The 23,381-nt window shown below is 38.5% G+C and overlaps 1 protein-coding gene across 1 annotated transcript in view; it reads right to left on the bottom strand.

Moving 5' to 3' along the window:
• Nucleotides 1–23,381, bottom strand: part of ATP8B4 (ATPase phospholipid transporting 8B4 (putative)) — a 227,912-nt gene that overhangs the window by 99,674 nt on the left and 104,857 nt on the right. The window contains exons 7-8 of the mRNA XM_055320253.1: nt 17,802–17,874; nt 768–838 (exon numbers count right to left, since the gene is read on the bottom strand). Coding sequence (XP_055176228.1) covers nt 768–838; nt 17,802–17,874 — 144 coding nt within the window. The remainder of the gene's footprint in view (nt 1–767; nt 839–17,801; nt 17,875–23,381) is intronic.

The raw sequence follows: 23,381 nt of genomic DNA, 5'->3' as shown, positions 1-23,381 counted from the left end.
AAGTCTATTTGAGTAGGCCAGTAGGACAATGATTTGAGAGGCAGTGGCTAAAACTAGGGTTTTTTTTTTTTTTTTTTTTTTTTTTGTCAGACTACCAGGTCTGAATACTGGCTTCACTTTTGAGAAGTTTAAGGTAAATTACTTAATATCGCTAAGCCTTGTCATCCGTACAATGGGGCTTATATACTACCTATATCAGGATTAAATGATAAAATCCATCTAAGAAATGTAATAGCAAGCATGCAATAAATGTTTTTGTGCCAGACAAATTGAATCCACTGGAGCAGAACTGCTATATTTTCTATAATTAAATCTCCCTGTAAACATTAATGTCAAAATTCCATTTCTTTCTCCTTTCTCCAACTTCATTTCACTCAGTTCCAAAGAATTGCCTTCTAATGTAACATCAATGCTTCTTTCCTCAGAAACATCAATACTTTTCTCATTTTCCTTAGAGAATCACATGAAATTTTAAAAAGAAAAAACTAAAACAAAGCCCTTCTAAGGAACCTCAGTGAAGAGTCCTATACAATAAGTCACATAGACATGTTTAATTCACTGTTTTGGAGGGAAAATAAACTCAGGAGAAAAGACAGAACTTTCAAAGGACCCACAAAGTACTTAATAAATGGAATTTTCAAGTTAGACTCTTATTTGTTCCAAGAAAATTAAACAAAGAATAAAGTTTAGGTTGAATCCTGTTCTTAAAACCATTACTGCTAAATTAAAAACCAATCTAATTAATTATTCTAAAGTTAATAACTTACCCATCAAGCTCAGCAGTTTCAATATAACAGAGGCTATGTGGCTCACTACTTGATAGGAGAAGGAGATCAGCCTATTTTAAAAAAATCATAAAGAATACATGAAAAGGGAAGACTGGTTGAAAGCCTTCTATGTTGTATCACCCCTACTTACTAATGAACCAGGAGAGCCTTAGGGGGGAAATAAAGGTGAGAGAGGTAAAATCCTGTTCCACCTCTCTGCTACAAATATGCCCCAAATCAAACCTTCCCTCTGCTTCCCTGTTCCTGTTGGGTCCAGCCCTTGAACATCAGAATATAAGCAAGGCCAGGGGATATCATATAAATTAATAGCCACTTCAGGGATCCCTGGGTGGCGCAGCGGTTTGGCGCCTGCCTTTGGCCCAGGGCGCGATCCTGGAGACTCGGGATCGAATCCCACATCAGGCTCCCGGTGCATGGAGCCTGCTTCTCCCTCTGCCTGTGTCTCTGCCTCTCTCTCTCTCTGTATGACTATCGTAAATAAAAAAAAAAAAATAGCCACTTCATTTACTTTTTTTGCAAGAAATATATAAAATTCTACTTTCTTGTCTTGATAATTACTAATGGAAAATATAAAATTTTCCTCAGTAAGTGAGATAATTGGAAATGTTCCTAAGTATATAATTTAATTACCTATCATTATCATTTAAGAGTAGGGGGCAGGCAAAGCCAAAGGGGAAAAGATAGAAGTAAAGGAGGAAAAATTTGAAAACCAAAGAAAAAAATAAGACTGGCAAGGAAAATTTTAAAAGAGAAAAAAAGAAAAAAATTAAAAATGTAAGAGAAAAATGGTGGAGTATAATGAAGGGAAAAGAAAATAAAACGGGGTAAGCAAGAGGTAAGAAAGAATAGAAAATGTTCTAAAAGACAGCAAAAAACATTAGTGGATGTTTCACATAGATAAACAAGTAGTGAATCTTTCACAGAGATAAACAAGTAGTCAGTCTTTCACAGAGATGAAATTCTTCATTTGAGCTTCAGAAATGACTTATCACAATTCAGTTTTAGAATATGGCTGCTTCCTATATTGGGGAACTGTTTATTTAAAATTAAAAATTTCATTTTAAAATAAGGGTTTTTACAAAATTCTGAAATATTTAAGGTCTAAAATTAATTAACTAAAATTTTAGCAATTTATTTTGATACAATAGCCTATTGTATAGCTCTATTTGAATGTGTCATTCCAAACTATGAAATTTTCTTACCCTTGTTTCTTAAATTATTAGAGTTGTCCTAGTCTCAAGTCCTAGAGATTAAATTTAGAATCAATCCACTCATTCCATTGTCTCAAGCTTTTAAATGTACAACTCAAATATAGGTGAGGGGTGTGTATGTGTGTGCACATATGTGTGTCCAGTTTTGACTGAATTGCGATAAAACAGAATTCAAAACAACTCAGTGACAAGACCCTAAATGAATAAATGGGTTTATAAATCGACTCTTCCTCAACTCTAACAAGAGTCACAGAATCCTGAGGCAGCAAAATTATTTTCTGACTAGTCACAATGTGACGGTGGCAAATCCACTATAGAGAGAACCTGTAGAGTTGTATGCAATTCTTGATCCAAAAAACTACCTACTTTGATTTTATTTATTTATTTATTTATTTATTATTAAAAGATTTTATTCATCTATTCATGAGAGACACACAGAGAGAGAGAGGCAGAGACACATGCAGAGGGAGAAGCAGGCTGCATGCGTGGAGCCTGACGCGGGACTTGATCCCGGAACTCCAGGATCACGCCCTAGGCCGAAGGCAGGTGCTAAACCACTGAGCCACCCAGAGATCCCCCTACTTTGATTTTAAAGAGAAAAAAATGTTTTCAAAAATTCACCTTGGCCTTACTTCTCACATTTAAATTTCAGTTACTATGACAGCAGTACAGCTTCATGTTCTATGAACCTATGACTCTCCTCCTCTGAACTCAATAGGATCATTCTAAACAAAATCCAAAATTCTCTAATTCTTATCATCTCTGATTGAAAATAGTTATGAAGTACAGAGAAGGATCCCAATTTATACCTAGAGTTGCTTTTCTTCTAAACTCTACACAGTAATGATTTGATGTTACTATTTATTATTGAGCTTAGCTGCTTAACACTTATATTTTTGGTAGACAAAGGAAGGATTTATTGTCTGCTGTTGGCTCAGAACATGTGACTGAGGCACCACAACCACTTGGTGACTAGACTCTCTCCTAAGTAGTAATTTAACTTACTAGAGACGGCTACTGAGAACTGGAAAACCCACAAGTTCTGAGCTAACTCCTCCTGCCTTGTCTACCCCCTGGGAACCTGAGACTTCTACCTTCCTAACCTCAACCTTCCCCACCTCTTCCTGTCCCCTCTGTTGTCATCTTTTTCATTGATGTCCTCCAAACCTTGCTCTGTTTCTCTACTTCTTGATCTCTGTCCTGCACTCTCCTCATTCATCCCCATTCTCCCTGCCCCACTGCTGAGCTTTGACATTCTTTGCTAACACCTCCCCTTCACAGTTTTTAATTCATTACAGTTGAGGAGGAAGTGTGAAGGGGCAGGACCAATAAGGGCATCCAGAGAAATAAGGGGTCACCCACACGTCATCATGCAGTGCTCCTATTTCCAGGTCCACTCAGTAAGAATTCTAAAAAGAAAATTATGAGAGAGATGAAGTAGGAAAAGAGAGCCACGTTAGTCCCTGATCATCATCCTTTTGTCAGAGATTCTGTGGCTGGAGTGCAGCAACATATGAGTGGTCTTACAGCTCCATCAGCCCCATGACTCTGGGAGCCCCAGATCAGGCCTCCTCAAGCTGACACTTTCAGTATGTCTCAGGATACCCAATCCCTAGTCGACCCAGAAACCTATGTTTGAGTTGTAGGGGTTTATAATACTGGTATTTAGTGAGGGCTTACAATGTGCATGGCACTATCCTAAGAGCTTTAGGTGCAATATTTTATTTAACACCCACAGAAGTCCTATAGTGTATGTTCTATTGTTATCTCCACTTTACAGATGAGCAAAGTGAGGCCCAGAGAGGTTCAGTAACTTGTTTGAGGCCACATAGTAAGTGATATATCAGAATATGACTCCAGGCAATCTAAGGCATATACAGCTGGAATATAAAAATTAATTCATTCAAGGATTTTATAGTTTAGTAAAGGCAGAGTATGATAAGAGTCCTAAAAGTCTTATTTCCAAAGTGCTATGGGAGAAATACAAATGAGGAATAGTGCCTCAGAGTGGTAGCTGGACAAAGAGCTTCATGGAAGACTCTGGATGGTATGAAGGGCAGGTCCCCTTAGGCAGAGACATGAGCAAGAGTTAAGAACAGGGAAAAGAAAGCACCATTATTGGAACTCACAGATGGGCCGGGAAACCAGTCATTAATTCCAACCAGAACCATTCTCTTCAGACATCCTTTGTACTTTCTTCTGTCAGTTATTCTCAGTGCCCTGCCAGGAAAAGTTCAACTATGTCCCCCAAGAATGAAGCAGTGTTCTCCAACACAATGCCCTTTCCTCCACCTTCCACAGACAGCAATTGCTTCATAAAAACCTAAAACAAATATTTCAATCAGATGAAGCTTGAGAAGAATCGACTGAACATCTTTAAGGCTTCACAACCAACACTAACTTTGTAGGTTTATTAGGCATAATTAGTGTTCGTTGATGAAAAAAAATAAAGCAAAATCTCAAATGATGATAATAGCTAAAAACTGTACAATTCTTTTTTTTGTCTTTCAAAAGCTTTATTTTTTTAAGTGTTCAGGACTTTATTATTTATTTATTTATTTTTTACTGGAGTTCAATTTGCTAACATAGAGCATATCACCCAGTGCTCATCTCACCAAGTGCCCCCCTCAGTGCCCGTCACCCAATCACCCCATTCCCCCAACACCTCCCTTTCCACTACCCCTTGTTCGTTTCCCAGATTTAGGAGTCTCTTATGTTCTGTCACCCTCACTGATATTTCCCACTCATTTTCTCTCCTTTCCCCTTTATTCCCTTTCACTATTTTTATATTCCCAGAATGAATGACACCATATAATGTTTGTCCTTCTTGATTGACTTGCTTCACTCGGCATAGTGCCCTCCAGTTCCATCCAAGTTGAAGCAAATGGTGGGTTTTTGTCATTTCTAACGGCTGAGTAATATTCCATTATATACATAAACCACATCTTCTTTATCCATTCATCTTTCGATGGACACCGAGGCTCCTTCCACAGTTTGGCTATTGTGGACATGGCTGCTAGAAACATTGGGGTGCAGGTGTCCCGGCCTTTCACTGCATCTGTATATTTGGGGTAAATCCCCAGCAGTGCAATTGCTGGGTCATAGGGCAGGTCTATTTTTAACTCTTTGAGGAACCTCCACACAGTTTTCCAGAGTGGCTATACCAGTTCATATTCCCACCAACACTGCAAGAGGACTCCCCTTTCTCCACATCCTCTCCAACATTTGTTGTTTCCTGTCTTGTTAATTTCCCCCATTCTCACTGGTGTGAGGTGGTATCTCATTGAGGTTTTGATTTGTATTTCCCTGATGGCAAGTGATGCGGAGCATTTTCTCATGTGCTTGTTGGGCATGTCTAAGTCTTCCTCTGTGAAATTTATACTCAGGTCTTTTGCCCATTTCATGATTGGATTGTTTGTTTCTTTGCTGTTGAGTTTAGTAAGTTCTTTATAGATCTTGGATACTAGCCCTTTGGCTGGTAGGTCATTTGCAAACATCTTCTCCCATTCTGTAGGTTGACTTTTAGTTTTGTTGACTCTTTCTTTTGCTGTGAAGAAGCTTTTTATCTTAAGTCCCAATAATTCATTTTGCTTTTGTTTCCCTTGCCTTCATAGATGTATCTTGCAAGAAGTTTCTGTGGCCAAGTTCAAAAAGGGTGCTGCCTGTGTTCTCCTCTAGGATTTTGATGGATTCTTGTCTCACATTTAGATCTTTCATCCATTTTGAGTTTATCTTTGTGTATGGTGCAAGAGAATGGTCCAGTTTCATTCTTCTGCATGTGGCTGTCCAATTTTCTCAGCACCATTCATTGAAGAAACAGTCCTTTTTCCAGTGGATAATCTTTTCTGCTTTGTCGAATATTAGTTGGACATAGAGTTGAGGGCCCATTTCTGGGTTCTTTATTCTGTTCCACTGATCTATGTGTCTGTTTTTGTGCCAGTACCACACTGTCTTGATGATCACAGCTTTGTAGTACAACCTGAAATCTGGCATAGTGATGCCCCCAGCTCTGGTTTCCTTTTTTAATATTCCCCTGGCTATTTGCGGTCTTTTCTGATTCCACACAAATCTTAAGATGATTTGTTCCAACTCTCTGAAGAAAGTCCATGGTATTTTGACAGGGATTGCATTAAATGTGTAAATTGCCCTGGGTATCTTTGACATTTTCACAATATTAATTCTGCCAATCCATGAGCATGGACTATTTTTTCATCTCTTTGGTCTTCCTCAATTTCTTTCAGAAGTGTTCTGTAGTTTTTAGGGTATAGATCCTTTACCTCTTTGGTTAGATTTATTCCTAGGTATCTTTTGCTTTTGGGTGCAATTGTAAATGGGATTGACTCCTTAATTTCTCTTTCTTCAGTCTCATTGTTAGTGTATAGAAATGCCACTGACTTCTGGACATTGATTTTGTATCCTGCCACACTGTCGAATTGCTGTATGAGTTCCAGCAATCTTGGGGTGGAGTCTTTTGGATTTTCTAGGTACAGTATCATGTCATCTGCAAAGAGGGAGAGTTTGACTTCTTCTTTGCCAATTTGAATGCTTTTTATTTCTTTTTGTTGCCTGATTGCTGAGGCTAGGACTTCTAGTACCATGCAGAATAGCAGTGGTGAGAGTGGACATCCCTGTCGTGTTCCTGATCTTAGGGGAAAGGCTCCCAGTGTTTCCCCATTGAGAATGATATTTGCTGTGGGATTTTTGTAGATGGCTTTTAAGATGCTGAGGAATGTTCCCTCTATCCCTACACTCTGAAGAGTTTTGATCAGGAATGGATGCTGTACTTTGTCAAATGCTTTCTCTGCATCTACGAGAGGATCATATGATTCTTGTGTTTTCTCTTGTTGATATGATCCATCACATTGGTTGCTTTACAACTGTTGAACCAGCCTTGCATCCCGGGGATGAATCCCACTTGGTCATGGTGAATAATCTTAATGTATTGTTGGATCCTATTGGCTAGTGTCTTGTTGAGAATTTTTGCATCTGTGTTCATCAGGGGTATCGGTCTATAATTCTCCTTTTTGGTGGGGTCTTTGTCTGGTTTTGGAATTAAGGTGATGCTGGCCTCATAGAATGAGTTTGGAAGTACTCCATCCCTTTCTATCTTTCTGAACAGCTTTAGTAGAATAGGTGTTGTTTCTTCTTTAAACGTTTGATAGAATTCCCCTGGGAAGCCATCCGGCCCTGGACTTTTGTGTCTTGGGAGGTTTTTGATGACTGCTTCAATGTCCTCCCTGGTAATCAGCCTGTTCAGGTTTTCTATTTCTTCCTGTTCCAGTTTTGGTAGTTTGTGGCTTTCCAGAAATGCATCCATTTCTTCTAGATTGCCTAATTTATTGACATATAGCTGCTCATAATATGTTTTTAAAATCATTTGTATTTCCTTGGTATTGGTGGTGATTTCTCCTTTTTCGTTCGTGATTTTATTAATTAGAGTCTTTTCTCTTTTGTTTTTAATAAGGCTGCCTAATGGTTTATCTATCTTATTAATTCTTTCAAAGAACCAACTCCTGGTTTTGTTGATCTGTTCCACAGTTCTTCTGGTTTCTATTTCATTGAGTTCTGCTTGAATCTTTATTAAGGTCTCTTAGACTGTCTTCTTCCTGTGGGTGTAGGTTTTATTTGCTGTTCTTTCTCCAGTTCCTTTAGGTGCAAGGTTAGCTTGTGTATTTGAGTTTTTTCCAGTTTTTTGAGGGATGCTTGTATTGTGATGGATTTCCCTCTCAGGACTGCTTTTGCTGTATCCCAAAGATTTTGAATGGTTGTATCTTCATTCTCATTAGTTTCCATGAATCTTTTTAATTCTTCTCTAATTTCCTGGTTGACCCTTTCATCTTTTAGCAGGATGATCTTTAACCTCCACGTGTTTGAATTTCTTCCAAATTTCTTCTTGTGATTGAGTTCTAGTTTCAAAGCATTGTGGTCTGAAAATATGCAGGGGGCAATCCCAATCTTTTGGTATCGGTTAAGACCTGATTTGTGACCCAGTCAGTATGTGGTCTATTCTGGAGAAAGTTCCATGTGCACTTGAGAAGAATGTGTATTCGGTTGCGTTTGGATGTAAAGTTCTGTAAACATCTCTGAAATCCATCTGGTCCAGTGTATCATTTAAAGCTCTTGTTTCTTTGGAGACATTGTGCTTAGAAGATCTGTCATTTACAGAAAGCGCCGTGTTGAGGTCTCCCCGTATTAGTGTATTATTACCTAAGTATGTCTTAACTTTGGTTATTAATTGATTGATATACTTGGCAGCTCCCACATTAGGGGCATCAATATTCATGATTGTTAGGTCCTCTTGTTAGGTCGATCCTTTAAGCATGATATAGTGTCCCTCTTCATGTCTCACTACAGTCTTTGGGATAAACTTTAATGTATCTGATATGAGGATGGCTACCCTTGCTTTCTTTTGAGGACCATTTGAACGGTAAATGGTTCTCCAACTTTTTATTTTCGGGCTGTAGGTATTCTTCGGTCTCAAATGAGTCTCTTGTAGACAGCAAATAGATGGGATCTGGATAGCTTTTTTATCCAGTCTGAAACCCTGCGCCTTTTGATGGGATCATTAAGCCCATTCACGTTCAGAGTTACTATTGAAAGATATGAATTTAGTGTCATCATAATACCTATTCAGTCCCTGTTTTTATGGTTTGTTTCTTTGGACTTTCTCTTTCTTTTACAGAGTCCCCTTTAATATTTCTTGCAGAGCTCATTTGGTGTCACATATTCTTTCAGTTTCTGCCTATCTTGGAAGCTCTTTATCTCTCCTTCTATTCTGAATGAGAGCCTTGCTGGATAGAGTATTCTTGGCTGCATGTTCTTCTCATTTAGGGCCCTGAATATATCCTGCCAACCTTTTTTGGCCTGCCACGTCTCTGTGGAGAGGTCTGCTGTTAATCTAATATTTCTCCCCATATAAGTTAGGGATCTCTTGTCTCTTGCTGCTTTAAGGATTTTCTCTTTATCTTTAGAATTTGCACGTTTCACTATTAAATGTTGGGGTGTTGAATGGTTTTTATTGATTTTAGGGGAGGATCTCTCTGTCTCCTGGATCTGAATGCCTGTTTCCCTCCCCAAGTTAGGGAAGTTCTCAGCTATGAGTTGTTCAAATACACTTTCTGGTCCTCTGTCCCTTTTGGTGCCCTCAGGAACCCCAATTAAAGGTAGATTTTTCCTTCTGAGGCTGTCATTTAACCGTTAACCTTTCCTCATGATCTTTTCATTGTTTTTCTTTTTCCTCAACTTCCTTCCTTGCCAGCTTCCTTCCTTCTGTCCAACTTGTCTTCTATGTCACTCACTCGTTCTTCTACCTCATTAACCCTCATCGCTGGGGCCTCCAGTTTGGATTGCATCTCATTTAATTGATTTTTAATTTCGGCCTGATTAGATCTAAATTCTGTAGTCATGAAGTCTCTTGAATCCTTTATGCTTTTTTCCAGAGCCACCGGTAGCTTTATAATTGTGCTTCTGAATCAGCTTTCTGACATTGAATTGTAATCCAAATTCTGTAACTCTGTGGGAGTGAGGACTATTTCTGATTCTTTCTTTTGTGGTGAGTTCTTCTTTCAAGTCAGTTTGCTCAGTGCAGAGTGGCTAAAAACGAGTTGTGTTGGAAAAAGGAAGGGAAAAAAAGAGAGAAAAGAAAGAAGAAAAAAACAAAGAAACAAAAATAAACAAAAAATCCAAGGCAGCGTATCCTCTGGTTCTATATACTGTGAGTCCCTTGACTTCCCCAGAGCTTTCCAACGCTGCTGTTTGTCCTGTGAGGCCTCTGTCCCTGGTGGCCCTGTCCCTCCCTGGCACAAAGTGACACCAGGAGGAATAACCCAGTGGCGGCGGCCCGTTCTCCAGCTCTGGAGTCAGCTCCCGCAGTAACTACCGCAGCTCCCAGTCTGCAGGGGCCCGGATGCTCCAGGGGCGGGTGCCCGGATGCTCCAGGGGCGGGGGGCGGATGCTCCAGGGGCGGGGGCGCTGATCTGCACACCTCCGGGCTCCCAGCGGCAAGAGCGTCCTTCCTTGCTGTCCTGTGTCCTCCCGGCCTCCACCTGTCCCGGGGGGAGCGCAGGATCCTGGGCTGTGTCCCTCGCTCCCTGGGCTCCCGGGCCGCGCCGCTGGAATCGTGCTCCTGGGCCGCGCAGCCCCCTCCGCGGGGAGCCTCCGCCCGAGCCGCCTGAGCTGCTCCCGGGGCCAGCCGGCCGCGCTGCAGCCCTTTAGGGAGCTCGGCCCGCGGGTGTGGTGCGCTTTCCTCCACGCCCCCGGGTACCTCCTCTGTTAGTGCCCCTGGGAGCCCGAGGGCATCCCCGCCCTCCTGGGGTCCTGCTCCAACTCCCTGCGAGGCCTTTCCGTCCGGGAAGGTTGGTGCAGCTCCTGCTTCTCCTGGTGGGGGCTTTCCTGTCCTGGGGGCTCTCACCGCGGGGCCTTAACCCGGCTCCTCGTGGGGCCCCTCCCCCGTGGATGCTTAATTTATTTATTTTTTCCATCTTTCTACCTTGATAGAAGCTCGAACTCCTCTCTGTAGCATTCCAGCTACTCTCTCTTTAAATCTCAGGCCGATTTAATAGGTTTTCAGGATGATTTGAAGGTTATCTAGGTAAGTTGGTGGGGACAGGTGACTTGGGGACCCTACTCCTCCACCACCTTGCCCACTCCTAAGCTGTACAATTCTTTAAGAGTTTACAAAACACTCTTGGCACAATTGTGCCACTTTATTCTTTCAACAACCCTGTGAAATAATATTGTTCCCATATATGAATAAGAAACCTGGGAAGGTTATTTCTGGCTCACAAGCGGTGGATTGACTCATATAGAGTCCATAGCCTTACAAAGTCATGGTGAGAACTTCATCACTTCCAAAGTGCCCTACAATATTTAATGCCATGCTCATGGCCACACAGAACTTAAAGAGCAAATCTAGAGCTCATAGCTCTGATCTCAAATGTATACTATTTCCTCTGGTTGGCTACAAAAATCAATGAAATATAACTATGAAAAACAAAGTGTTTTGCTTTGTTTTCTTTCATTTTGTTGGTGTTCAAAAACCAAAACCACAATGGTCAAGAATATTGGGACATGAACTCCACAACATGATGGAGAGATAAAGTCATAGAATTAATTGGAATGCCACATTTGAATCTCACACACAGGGTTCTTTATCTTCTTTACCATCTACAATATTATCTCCCCCTTTCTTTGTAGTCTAAAAAGAAGAGTCCAAATTGGCTCATGCAATATGAGTACACTTACAGTAAAATAGGTTTGATATGGACAAAATCAGGATGAAGTTGTAAAAATGAAAATGTGTAACATTGTAGGTAATATTTGTCTTTAAAAATTAAATTTCAAAAAAAATTAAATTTCAGATCCAACAAACACATGCTGAGTGGCTACTAATATATATTAGGTACATCTAGTACATTCCTTTGGTTTTTATAACTAAATGAATTTGAGAAGATAAAAAAATGGGAGAAAGAACAGAAGGAGAAGAGGAGACTAATAATGGACATCATAGCTTTTAATCATGGGTCCACCCTTCTTTTGGTCAAAAAATACTCCTTGCCTTATATATTTCACTCCCACAAATTAGTTATTGCTTATAAACAGAACATTGGCCATGTTCTTTTTGTATTGTAGAAAATAACATGTTGCACCTCTGTATTTTAGTGAGAAGCTTCTTTTTTCAATGCAGCTTAGACAAATGTTTTAAATGATCCTCTTTCACTGGAAATTTTCAACTTTCTACTGTCTCACATATTTTTAAAAATAAAAGAGTTTATTTAGCACAATTAGTGTGAAAGAAGTAACTCTGACTTAAAGCTATAAAATTTGAAATAATAAACAGGGCAATTAAACCACCACATGGCCTCTCAGGAAGGATGAAGGTGCTAGGAAAGATCAGATGAGATGCCCTGACTGGTCAAAAGAGTGTCAAAGCCCAACCTTGGTCAGGACTGGATTTAGGTTGAATTCATCTTTCTAGTTCTTTCATTTCTGAAGGTGAAATTTCCAATTCGCATAGCAGAAGAATGTTTTTGTTTTAAAACAAACCTTTACTGTTGTAAACACCTAAAACATGAATGCCTTTCTTAAGGGTGTGGGGGTGAAGGAGGAAAGGACACTCTTTCAAATAAGCTAAACAACTAAACTCATGTAATGTTCAAATATGCTCATTCCAGTAAAGGCTTTATTTCTACCACCAGATAAGAAAAACAAAACAAAACAAGATCGCTTCTGTCAAGTAAAGGAGAAAGGTGTGTCTGGCAGTATCAAGAGCTTTGTAGTGTGTTTCTCTGTTTACTTGGTTCTTTTAACGCAAGTCAATCTCACTGCAATGACTGAATCACACTCTACATTCTCCCCCACCCCTCACCCCTGGTCCTAAAATAAAACTAGGAGCTCTGGAAATTCAGCCCAAAAATGTTTTAATATTTCTTTTTTAAGTGAAGAAAATGGAAGATTTCTTATCTGGAAAATAAAAGTGAGTAACTTATGAATATGCCAGCTAATTGGCCATCTCAGGCAAGCCCCTTTTCTTGCTTAAAATGTACTGATAGGTTTCTAAATTCATTTATGTCAACCTAAGTGTGGACAGCTAGAGGTTATACATCACAATTAGGGGCAACTTCCTTTGGTCACATAAATCCCAGCATCCAAGCCTGAATGCCCTAATGCTGGAAGCCCAGCCTCAAGGCAATTAGGATGACTGATTTAATGGAGTAAGGAGCAGCATATGGTAACAATTAGGAGTGGCGTTAAAACCCAGATGGCCTAGGTTTAACTCCTGGCTCTCCCAATAGCAAGCTATTTGATGGCACTGTTTTCTCATCTGTAAAATGGGAACAATAATAATAGGACATAACCTGCCTTAATTGAGCTACTGTAGAAATTAAATGAGTTAATCCTCAGGGAACAGGAATATATTCGTACTTCTAAGTGATTACAGCATAAAAACATTTGTTTGCACTTAAAAATAGTTTTGTAGGTGCCAAGCTCATCAAGAGACACCACAGAGTTTTGGCATTAGAGGACTCCTTTCCTCACTTAGCCAAAGATTAAACCAATAGAGCTACAATTATAGGAGTCAAACCGAGATCAATGGAGATAAAAGTTTCATCTTTGTTATTAATAAAGCTAATAGAGGGCCTCCAAGGTGGCTCAGTTAAGCATCTGACTCTTGATTTTGGCTCAGGTCATGATCTCAGAGTCCTGAGATCGAGCCCAATGAGCTCAGTGCAGAGTCTGTTTGTCCATCTCCCTCTGCTCCTCCCCCCTCATGCTCTCTCTCTCTCTCATTCTCTCTCAAATTAATTTAATTTAATTAATTAAATGAAGCAAGCAAGCTGCTGGAGACCAGGATATAGGTATGTGGGCTACATGGGCTGGCTGTAGAAAAGGGAAGCTCTAAACTACTGGGACCCTCCTACCACCCCCGCCATGAGGGGCATGCTCCTGTAAAATTGGTGGAATGAAGGAGCAGGACAGGATGTACTGTGCACACAGGCAGAGCCGAAAGAGAAAAAGAAGGAAGAGGCTCTGAGTTATGCACATTCCTTGCCCCCAAACACAGCCAATCAGAGAAGTCACTCCTGGGAGAAAGGAATGGGCAAAGAAGTCCAAGAAGCTCAAAGTCTTATTTTGGGGCTGTCCCTCCAAGTGAAAACATAAAGAACGAAATCTAGGGAAGAGTGGAGAATAAGCATTCCCATCCCATAATGTAGCAACAATAAAAAGGCCACATCTGTGCCATCCAATCAGGTAGCCACAAGTCACGTATGACTATTTAAATCTAAACTTAAAAAAATCTTAAATAATTAAAAGTAAATAAATTTTAAATTCAGTTCCTTAGTTGCACTAGCCACATTTCAAGTGCTCAGTATCCACATGATACTGTTGTGGGCTGCTGGCTGTCACATTGGGCAGGACAAAAGATATATGTCCTTTACTGCAGACAGTTCTATTAGACAGTGCTGGGACACGTGGATCACTGACTTCATGGACACTTATCTTAATATGTAATTCATTTTGAACCAATACTAATGACATGCCCTTTGAACTAGTTTTCTTCCATCTTATGCCTGCACTTAAACTCGCCTTCTATGTCTCATTCCATAGATGGCTTTGCAAGAGCATACAAGCATGTGTACTATAACATAGAAAACATAACAAAATTAAGAATTAAGACCAAAGGAAATACAAATTAGAAAATCAAGTCCAGAAGGCAAATTGAAATACGGGTAAGCTGGCCATGAAGTCCTACAGAGTTAGGAGATTTTGAGGCATATGTTTGATTCCTGCCTTTCTGGGACTTACCCCAAGAATGTGATAAATGAACACACCAGAGTATGGAGTATTAGTGAACTAGTGATTTCAGTCTAATATTTATCCCTATTAGGGATACTGTTTTTATCAATACCTGAGTAGGAATATACCTAGCATTGCCATTGAAATATTCAATTCCAAATAAAATAATAAATATGTGCCATACTTTAATAATTACTAATTCCTCTATAATCTAACACCATTCCTGGCATAAAGTAGCTGCCAAAAAAAATTTAATGCATACTTCTTAGAATTCCACATATACCAGTTAAAAAAAAAGTTAAGGCTAACCATCTGGCTGCACCAAAACTCTTTCACTGTAATAATTTTAATTGAAAGTATAACTAAAATACGTTACATGAAGCCCCTTCTTAAGCAAAGAACCCTCAATATATGTGATCTTTTGTTAACTAGAGCAAATAGATGTATATTGCTACCCGCTGATCCATAACATCCTAAATTTTTAAAGTTTTTATCCATTTTTTCTGTCTTCTTTCTGACAAAAGACACATTTATTCATTCTGCCAACACTTACTATCTGCCCCCTATTATCTAACATAGCACTAGGTGTAAGAGACCAGGCATATCAATGTGGTCTTTGCCTTCAAAAATTCTGTAGCACCTGGGCTGGAAGGGATCTTGGAGATTATACTTTTTTTTTTATTCTCATTTATTTATGATAGTCACACACACACACACACACAGAGAGAGAGAGAGAGAGAGAGGCAGAGACACAGGCAGAGGGAGAAGCAGGCTCCATGCACCGGGAGCCCGACGTGGGATTCGATCCCGGGTCTCCAGGATTGCGCCCTGGGCCAAAGGCAGGCGCTAAACCGCTGCGCCACCCAGGGATCCCCATCTTGGAGATTATATAGTGGTCTAGCACTTTGATGTCACACATAAAGAAACTAAAGGCAGAGAATAAAAGAAGATATAGTGCTGTTACTGAAGGAAGGGAGAAGACTCAGTTCTAATCCAATCCCCTTTAGTGCCCTGAAACTATACAGGTATCCCCAGCTTTTCAAAAGTTTGCCTTATACCACTTCACTTTATGAAAGACCTACATTAGTACTTGTCTTCAGTAACCAAAAGAAATCTGCAAAGGATTTTTTACTTTTATGGAAAAAAGGAAAGGCAAAAAGAATATTCAACCTTTGTTTTACAATGAGCCCTTACAGAGGTAGTGTGCACCTGAGAGCAAGAGTGGCTCCACCAAGCTCTTTCCCAGGGAACTGTCCTCATCATCTCAGCATCAAGCCGCCAGAGCTTTGAATGGTCTGTGAACATTTGTGCTTCGTTTATTTTGTGCATTCATTAGCAAGATGTATCCTAAGGTATCAGAAAGGCTAAGAGAAATGATTTTGGGGGTCTGGCAATACTCAAAAGGTTGTCCATATAAGTTAATGGTAATTGTTTCTTTGCTTTACACCATGTTGGCTTATTTAAGGCTTCATAGAAATGCTCTACTTTCAAATAACAAAGAATAACTCTGTCTCCATCTTTCCTATTGGCTGTGTCCTTTTAACAGATGCCACCCCCTAATATACTGTTGCTAATCTTTAATGAGCTGAAAAATAAGGTGGATAAGCTAATTAAATTTGTGTTTAATATTAAAGTAAACACAGTTGACCCTTGAATAACATGGAGGTTAAGGACACCTACCTCTCATTCAGTCAAAAATCCATGTGTAACTTTTGACACTCCAAAAACTTAACTACTATTGACCAGAAGCCTTACCAATAACATAGTTGATTAACACTTATTTTGGTTTGCTATATGTAATATACACTGCATTCCTTACAATAATGTAAACTAGAGAAAAGAAAGTGTTATTGAGGGAGATCCCTGAGTGGCTCAGCGGTTTAGCGCCTGCCTTTGGCCCAGGGCGTGATCCTGGAGTGCCGGGATCGAGTCCCACATCGAGTTCCCTGCATGGAGCCTGCTTCTCCCTCTGCCTGTGTCTCTGTCTGTCTGTCTGTCTGTCTGTCTCTCTCTCTGTGTGTTTCTCATGAATAAATAAATAAAACCTTAAAAAAAAAGAAAGTGTTATTGAGAAAATCATAAGGAAAATACATTTATAGCACTATACTGCATATATCGGGGTAAAAAAACACATATAAGAGGACCTCTGCAGTTCAAACTGTGTTGTTCAAAGGTCAGTTGTAAAATGTGAGAACCTGGCCGACTGTGCTACGTATAAGGAGCCCAGGCCACAGTACATGGACTTTGGGACCTCTATTTTAGCTGTGCAAAAAGAAGCAAATCTTTGTGCCTATTTTTGGTTCTCAGCTATTTTCCAAAGAATTGAGGTTGTTGGGATGCCTGGGTGGCTCAGCGGCTGAGCATCTGCCTTTGGCTCAGGGAGTGATCCTGGTCTGGGGATCAAGTCCTGCGTCAGGCTCCCTGTGAGGAGCCTGCTTCTCTCTCTGACTATGTCTCTGCCTCTCTCTCTGTGTCTCTCATGAATAAATAAATAAAATCTTAAAAAAAAAGAATTGAGATTGTTAGGGAAATAAATATATCTCTATTTAGAGGGCTAGCTCTTTTACAACTGGCCTGTCCACTGAGTAGTCTCTTTAGCATAGGTGTTCCAGAGCACCGGTATACACAGATGGTGCATTAATTAAAGAAGATTGTTTCTGAAAGTGAATGGTTAGGAGGCTCAACTGAGCTATTCTTATAAATAGATCTTGGGGCCATTCCTTTTTCCTATGGGAAAATGTCTCAAATTTAATGAAGAACACAACTTGATACATATAACTACGCTGAACACAAAAATTTTCACAAGTAATCAAATATGTATTTGATATAAAGACTACACTAACTTGAATTTTTAATTTCTGATCTGGTTAGCTTTTGTTGCCCTTCATTTAATATGAACTATACTTCATCACATATATTATAGTCATGAACTGACCCCTTGAATTTTATCAAGGAAATTGTAACATAGGTATCTTGAGAATATAAATTATGGTGCATTTGACATGCAAGGCAAAACTTCATAAATAGCATTTTATTAGTTCAGAACAATCAATAGATATTTTCTGATTGTGATTTACTCAGGAAAAGGCATATATTGTCTTCAACTATATTGGAAATTAACAGTAAAAATCCTATTACTGAGGGATGGTATTCAAAAGATGTGAGATAAAAAAACTTTTTAAAGTACTCTGGAGCATTTTAAAAACTCTATATGAAATGATTAACAGCTTGTTTCAAAATCTTTTGTATTAATTTAAAAAGATCACAAAGGAAATTTAAAAAGATAATCACTCAGGCTTATCTTAGTTACCATGCTATTCAAAATAACTAATCAATATTCCTTTTACAACATTTTATAATTTAGACTTTTCACTAATACATTCTAGAATTCTCTTAATTATTATGAATTAGTATAGATTTACCAAATTTGCAAGTGTAAATACTTCAGTATATACGCTATTTTAATCTGAGATAAATTCTTTAATAAACAATACTAAATACTCACAGCAACAAATTGGTTATTTTCTAATTTAACAATGTCTCCCACTTTGACATTCATCCATTTTTCATTCTGCAATCTAAGAACAAAAACAAAATTAATTTTTTCAGGAACAAAGAAGAATCAAGGGAATGTATTCACAATGGTACATCATACAACAGACACAGACAACACTTCTCTAGAATGCTAAATTCAAAGGACTTTATATAACAAAGTCTTTAACCTGAGTGATGTGGAAGCTAAGGCCCAGAGAAGTCAGTGATTTGCGCAAGGATTCCCAATGAGTTAGAAGTATCCTTAGGGCTAAATTCAAAATGCCTAACTCTTGGCTGTGTGCAATTTCCATCACCCATGGTGCCAGCTTTATATACCAGTTATTAACTCTTGCTTGCATTTCCTTGGCCAGAACAGTGGCCATTTGTCAGGGGCGGGTGAGGGGAGGGCAGCAATAAATTCAGTCATTGATTTTCATTTCAGACTATATTTTAAAATATGGAAATAAAACATCACTGCCATTGTTTCTAAAGTCTGTTTTACCAGAGGCAAAGGAAAGAGGTCCAGGGCAATAGCTAAAATATGACAGGGAAAGAATAAAAATTTTTGGAAGCGACATGAACAACAATGAGTGATGAAAGCAACCTTAGAAGACTGAATGAGAAATAATACCTACCAATCATCCATAAGCACTGTAGCTGAGGGACAGGCTTGGTGGCATTTTAATGGCTAGGACCAGCAGATCAGAATTGAGAACAGCCTGGCCAAAATGCTGCACTGCTTTTTTTTAAGCTTATATATATAATAAAGCCCCTACTCTGCCCTTCACCAGGTTCAAAGGGGTTTATAATGATTAAAAAAAAAAATACCGTGTTTAGTTGTTTGGGCCCTTTGTGACAGTTGGGGAGACAGACCATCTGGAAACTGACCACCTATGGCAGTATACCATAATGCTAATCATCCCTTCTGAAATTCTCAGAAACATAAACCAGCTTTGTTTTCTAAGTTGAAAGCCTTCCTCACACTTCTTTCCCAGCAAACCCCTTTTAAGAGAGAAAGCTGGGATGAGTACAGGTTCCCCACAAGTTAAAGTTGGGCAGGTTAATTTCATTCTGCAGTTTAAAACAAAAACAAAAACAAAAAAACAACCTAATTTACTTGTTTTATAGGTTGGAAAACAGTTTTAAATATTTATACAACTGTGAAATATGCCTCACACTATCAACCCTGCTGGGTCATTTGGCTTAAGCATTCAAAGAACTTTTCTTTAATACAGATCCAAGTACATGTTGTTCTGGAAAGTTTTCAATTGCAGCATTTTCATCTCTAGCCAGAATTCAATCGCTTTTCCATTGCCACACTTTTCTGCACTTTATCTAGTTCGACAACAATGGGAGAACCTAGGAAGCCTTCTAAATCTCATTTTATTTATTTTTACAGATATGGATTGTGTGCTGGTTTATTTCTCCTGGATACCACCTCCTTTGGAGCATTAGTGGCATTTCTCAGGGGACAGTATCTCAGATAAAAGTCAATGTGAATGGACTGAGATAGAGACTGTATCTTTATTTATGCAAAATGCACAGCTACTGAATTACCCTGAAGTCTCTACTGAAAGCCCATTTGCTTTAGGGAGAAGCTCAGATGATACTGTTTCATTTCCAAACTTTTATTTCTCCTTCTTATCCACTGTAAGCTCTAGAAAGGACTGCGCCCTAACTCTTCCACTCAAATGGAAAATCAACCAAAGTTAAAATGGAACCCTACAGGACCCCTTACACATTTCAAAATGCATGTTTGATAGTTAAGTCTGAACAGATAAATAGCAATAACCACCATTTGGGAGAACAAACCAAAAATCTGAGTTTTCTCATTTAAATTCTAACTTCTTTTTCTCAAGTCCAGTATCTTATTATTTCCCTCTGTAAAACCAAAGCAATTGGAAAGAAATTATTAAAAGTGTGGTGGTATCCATGGAAATACTTGAATTAACTGCTACACTTGGAAAAATCTTAGAACAAAATCTCTTTAAGAAAAAACAATTGCAGAACCCCAGAGTGTGCAAAGAATCGCTAATATGGAACAATTTGATTATGGTAAACATGAAGCTTTATCAGAACCATATAGAAAAAGATAAAGCAGAGCAAAATACCACCTCTCATGCCAGATCCTCATGCCCATCCCCCTCCTATCTACCTGCACCCCTACCTAAATTTTAACCTCTACTTTCTAATTTATTAAATACTTCCAAAAGTAGAAAAACACTCAGAATAAGTGTTTACTAAGATCTTGCTAAGATCTATTAATCTACTAATGTCATCTAACAGGCAAAGAAAGCAGAAAACACCTAAGTACCATAAATGAGCCCCAGATCCCTTACTTTCTCTCACTCTAGTCTTTTTTCTCTTGCCCTGCATGCCCTCTGCCCAGAATATACATTTAACAGTATCTCTGAGATCTCTTCTCGTCCCCTTTGTTACTCCAGATATCTTCCAACCCCAGTTCTACCTTGACTACCTACCTCTCCTCCAGTTACCCCAATGGAAAGTTCTCCCCTAAAACAGAGCATTCCAAAGTCTATAAGTAACAGTATTTGATATCTTAAATACTTTGTGGTATGTGTGTGTACAAATTCCACAGGACACAATATCACTTCTGTGGGCCATGGGCCATGGAACACCTTCACCAGGCAACAATGCAGGTTGACACAAAATTGATCTGAACTTGAATAAAATATGTTTTGAAGATATATAACTATGGGAGAAATTTCCTCAAAAGAAATATTATACAAAACTATTAGCAATCTGACAAGAAACAACAAGCAGTACCTCCTGGATCCAGCACTATTCCAACTGTTTCATCAATAACCTCAACAACAGACACCCAAATCTATCTGTCAGATTGTGTCTAGCATCCTGCCAAAAAGACAACATAACCTTTACAAAGTGAGATTATGATAGGAAGTCGTCTTAGACTTGAAGCAGTTAACAGAAAGTGAATGAAGACTAAGAGGAAGAAGCACAGAATAGATTATTTTAGAGAGAAGTAATATTCTACAGATATAATTAGAGTTTTGAGGAAAAAAGATCTGGAACATTAGTAAACAGTAGGCCATGTGGGATATCTAGGCTAAACTCCTTATTTGAACATATATCTGTTGAAAAATCTGGTAACCACAATCAAAGTAGGATTTTTAAAAAATATTATTTCTTATTCTATCTAGGCAGGTAATTATAACTACACTTAACTAGGATCTCAGAGAGATATTTCAATGAGCACTCAGAGTCATAGTTACAAAAGTATCCAAACTTACCAAGCAAGTATAAACTGATGAAGACCTGCAAGTGAATTTAAATTACACGTATTTTAAATCACACCATTTTTCTTCTCCTACTGACTACTAACACCACTGATGATGCAACATCAAAGACATACCATCAGTACTAGAGGGACAGACAGGAAGATTTCCTTTAAAACTCATCTTCAAAATATTTCTAGACTTCTAAGATTTTAGCTTGTAGAATGATACATTTCGTCATCATCCTGAAACAATGAAAACATACTCCCTGTATCTCCATGTGTGGTGCAGCTGTTCCTAGGGCTCATGTTTAAAGCAAGCTTGCATCACAGCTCTACGAAGGAGATACAGGATGGCCTCATGGGCTGTGATGATGACACCTGACTCCACAGACTTGGCACCAACAAACTTTGCTTTTACCTTTATCAGGGAAAGTCCTTCTGCTCTCATAAAGGAATGACAATATATGAATATTCTGAAAGCAAGTTAATTTATTTCATAGCACTGAATCCAGAAATTCCAAGATTTTAAAACAAGCTTCAATTTTCAGTATCATCATGTAATTATTTCAGGTTATGAAACGACATAATCTAGTTAATGCTTCTTAGAATCAGGCTTTTCTAAAATAGCTGCAGTAATGATATAGACTTTACCTTAGTAAACTCACAAACCTGCTTAAATAATAAACCAAATCCCAGAAAGAGATTCATGAAATTAAATTCCAAAGTCACCATAAAATATTTGAAGTTAAACTGCCACAGAATGGCAACTAGAATTACTCTCAAGAAGTGACTTTTAAAAATACACCCACAAGCTATATACCTATTCTCAGAATGTTAGAGATACGCATTAACCAATCAATGCACATACAATGAGTTTGGTTCCCTCTTTAATCTGAGTTCTAAGAAAAGGTGGTGATAGATAGCAATTATATGTAGTAATTGTTGATAAATTGGTCTGAATCTGCTTCCTCCTGATGAGATATCCAGAGCCACTAGGCTATGCTGAGACACTTCTTGAGAAAATGCAATTCCAAGTGAGATAGCATCTACTAAGCTCCCTGTTATTGAACCATTGCCTCCAGGGGCTAGAAATCAAGCATCTGCTTTGAGCAAGATGCCAAGCACACTGCTAAAAGCTTAAAGGCAGAAGGAGATCTTCAATGGGCTCCTCAAGTCTCCTGTCATCCTTTCTACATTTTAATACTTCTGACTCCCTATTAGCAGCATAGATTCCTGAGAAGAGACTTTCCTCAAAGCTACAGAAGACATGTCGGAATACTGAAGAGACAAAATAATCAAGGTCAATATAAGTGACCTCCTCTAATTAACCAGTCAATCCACATACAATGAATTTGGTTCTTTCTTTAACCTCAAACCCATGTGAGACCTATAACTTACAAAAGTATTCTCCTGCCCATGCAGATCTTGTTTTATTCACCACTGTATCCTCAGGACCTAGAATAATGCCTAAGTCCTAGCAGGCACTCAATAAATATTTGTTGACTCACCAAAAATTAATAAATACAGAATCATTATTTCCAAAAACTTGTTGAATGACATTTCCCTGAATGTCTAATAAGAATTATAGACAACCAATATTTATTTATTGCTTACTATATTCCAGGGACTGTGCTGAAGCCTTCATGTACAAGGTTTCCAAATAAAAACAAGTAACATCCAATTAAATCTGAATTTCAGATAAGCAACAGATAATTTTGTCTAAATTTCTAAGTCTAAGTATGCCCCCTATACAATACTTGGAACATACTTACACTAAAATATTATCATTGTTTATCTAAATTTCTTTTTTTTTTGTTTATCTAAATTTCAAACTTAACTGGACATCCTGCATTTTAATTTTCTACATCTGGCAATACTAGTCATATATCTTATCTCATTTTTTCCTCAATGACAACCCTACAAAATAGGTACTGTTACTACTAACATTTTAGGAAATAGAAAACTGAAAAAGAGACATTTTCCCTATTTTGCAAAATCTATCAAAAATTTTAATGCCCACACACTTTGAAATAGATGTTTCACTTTAAATAACTGATCATACAGGTGCTCAAAGATGGATGTATGAGGATGTTTACTGCAGTATTATGTTATAAACTATCAATGCCCATTAATAAGGATTAGATGGGTGTACCATGGTATACCTATTTAATTCTGGCTCAATGGAATGACTACAATTCAGCCACTAAAAAGAATAAGACAGGTCTGTAAGTGCTAATATAAAATATCCTTAAGTTACATTATTAGGTTAAAAATAGGCATATACAGGACACT

Source organism: Nyctereutes procyonoides, unplaced genomic scaffold (assembly GCF_905146905.1).
Source record: "Nyctereutes procyonoides isolate TBG_1078 unplaced genomic scaffold, NYPRO_anot_genome, whole genome shotgun sequence".
NCBI lineage: Eukaryota > Metazoa > Chordata > Mammalia > Carnivora > Canidae > Nyctereutes > Nyctereutes procyonoides.
Note: the sequence above shows the minus strand (reverse complement) of the source record. Positions and strands in the feature narration are given on the sequence as shown.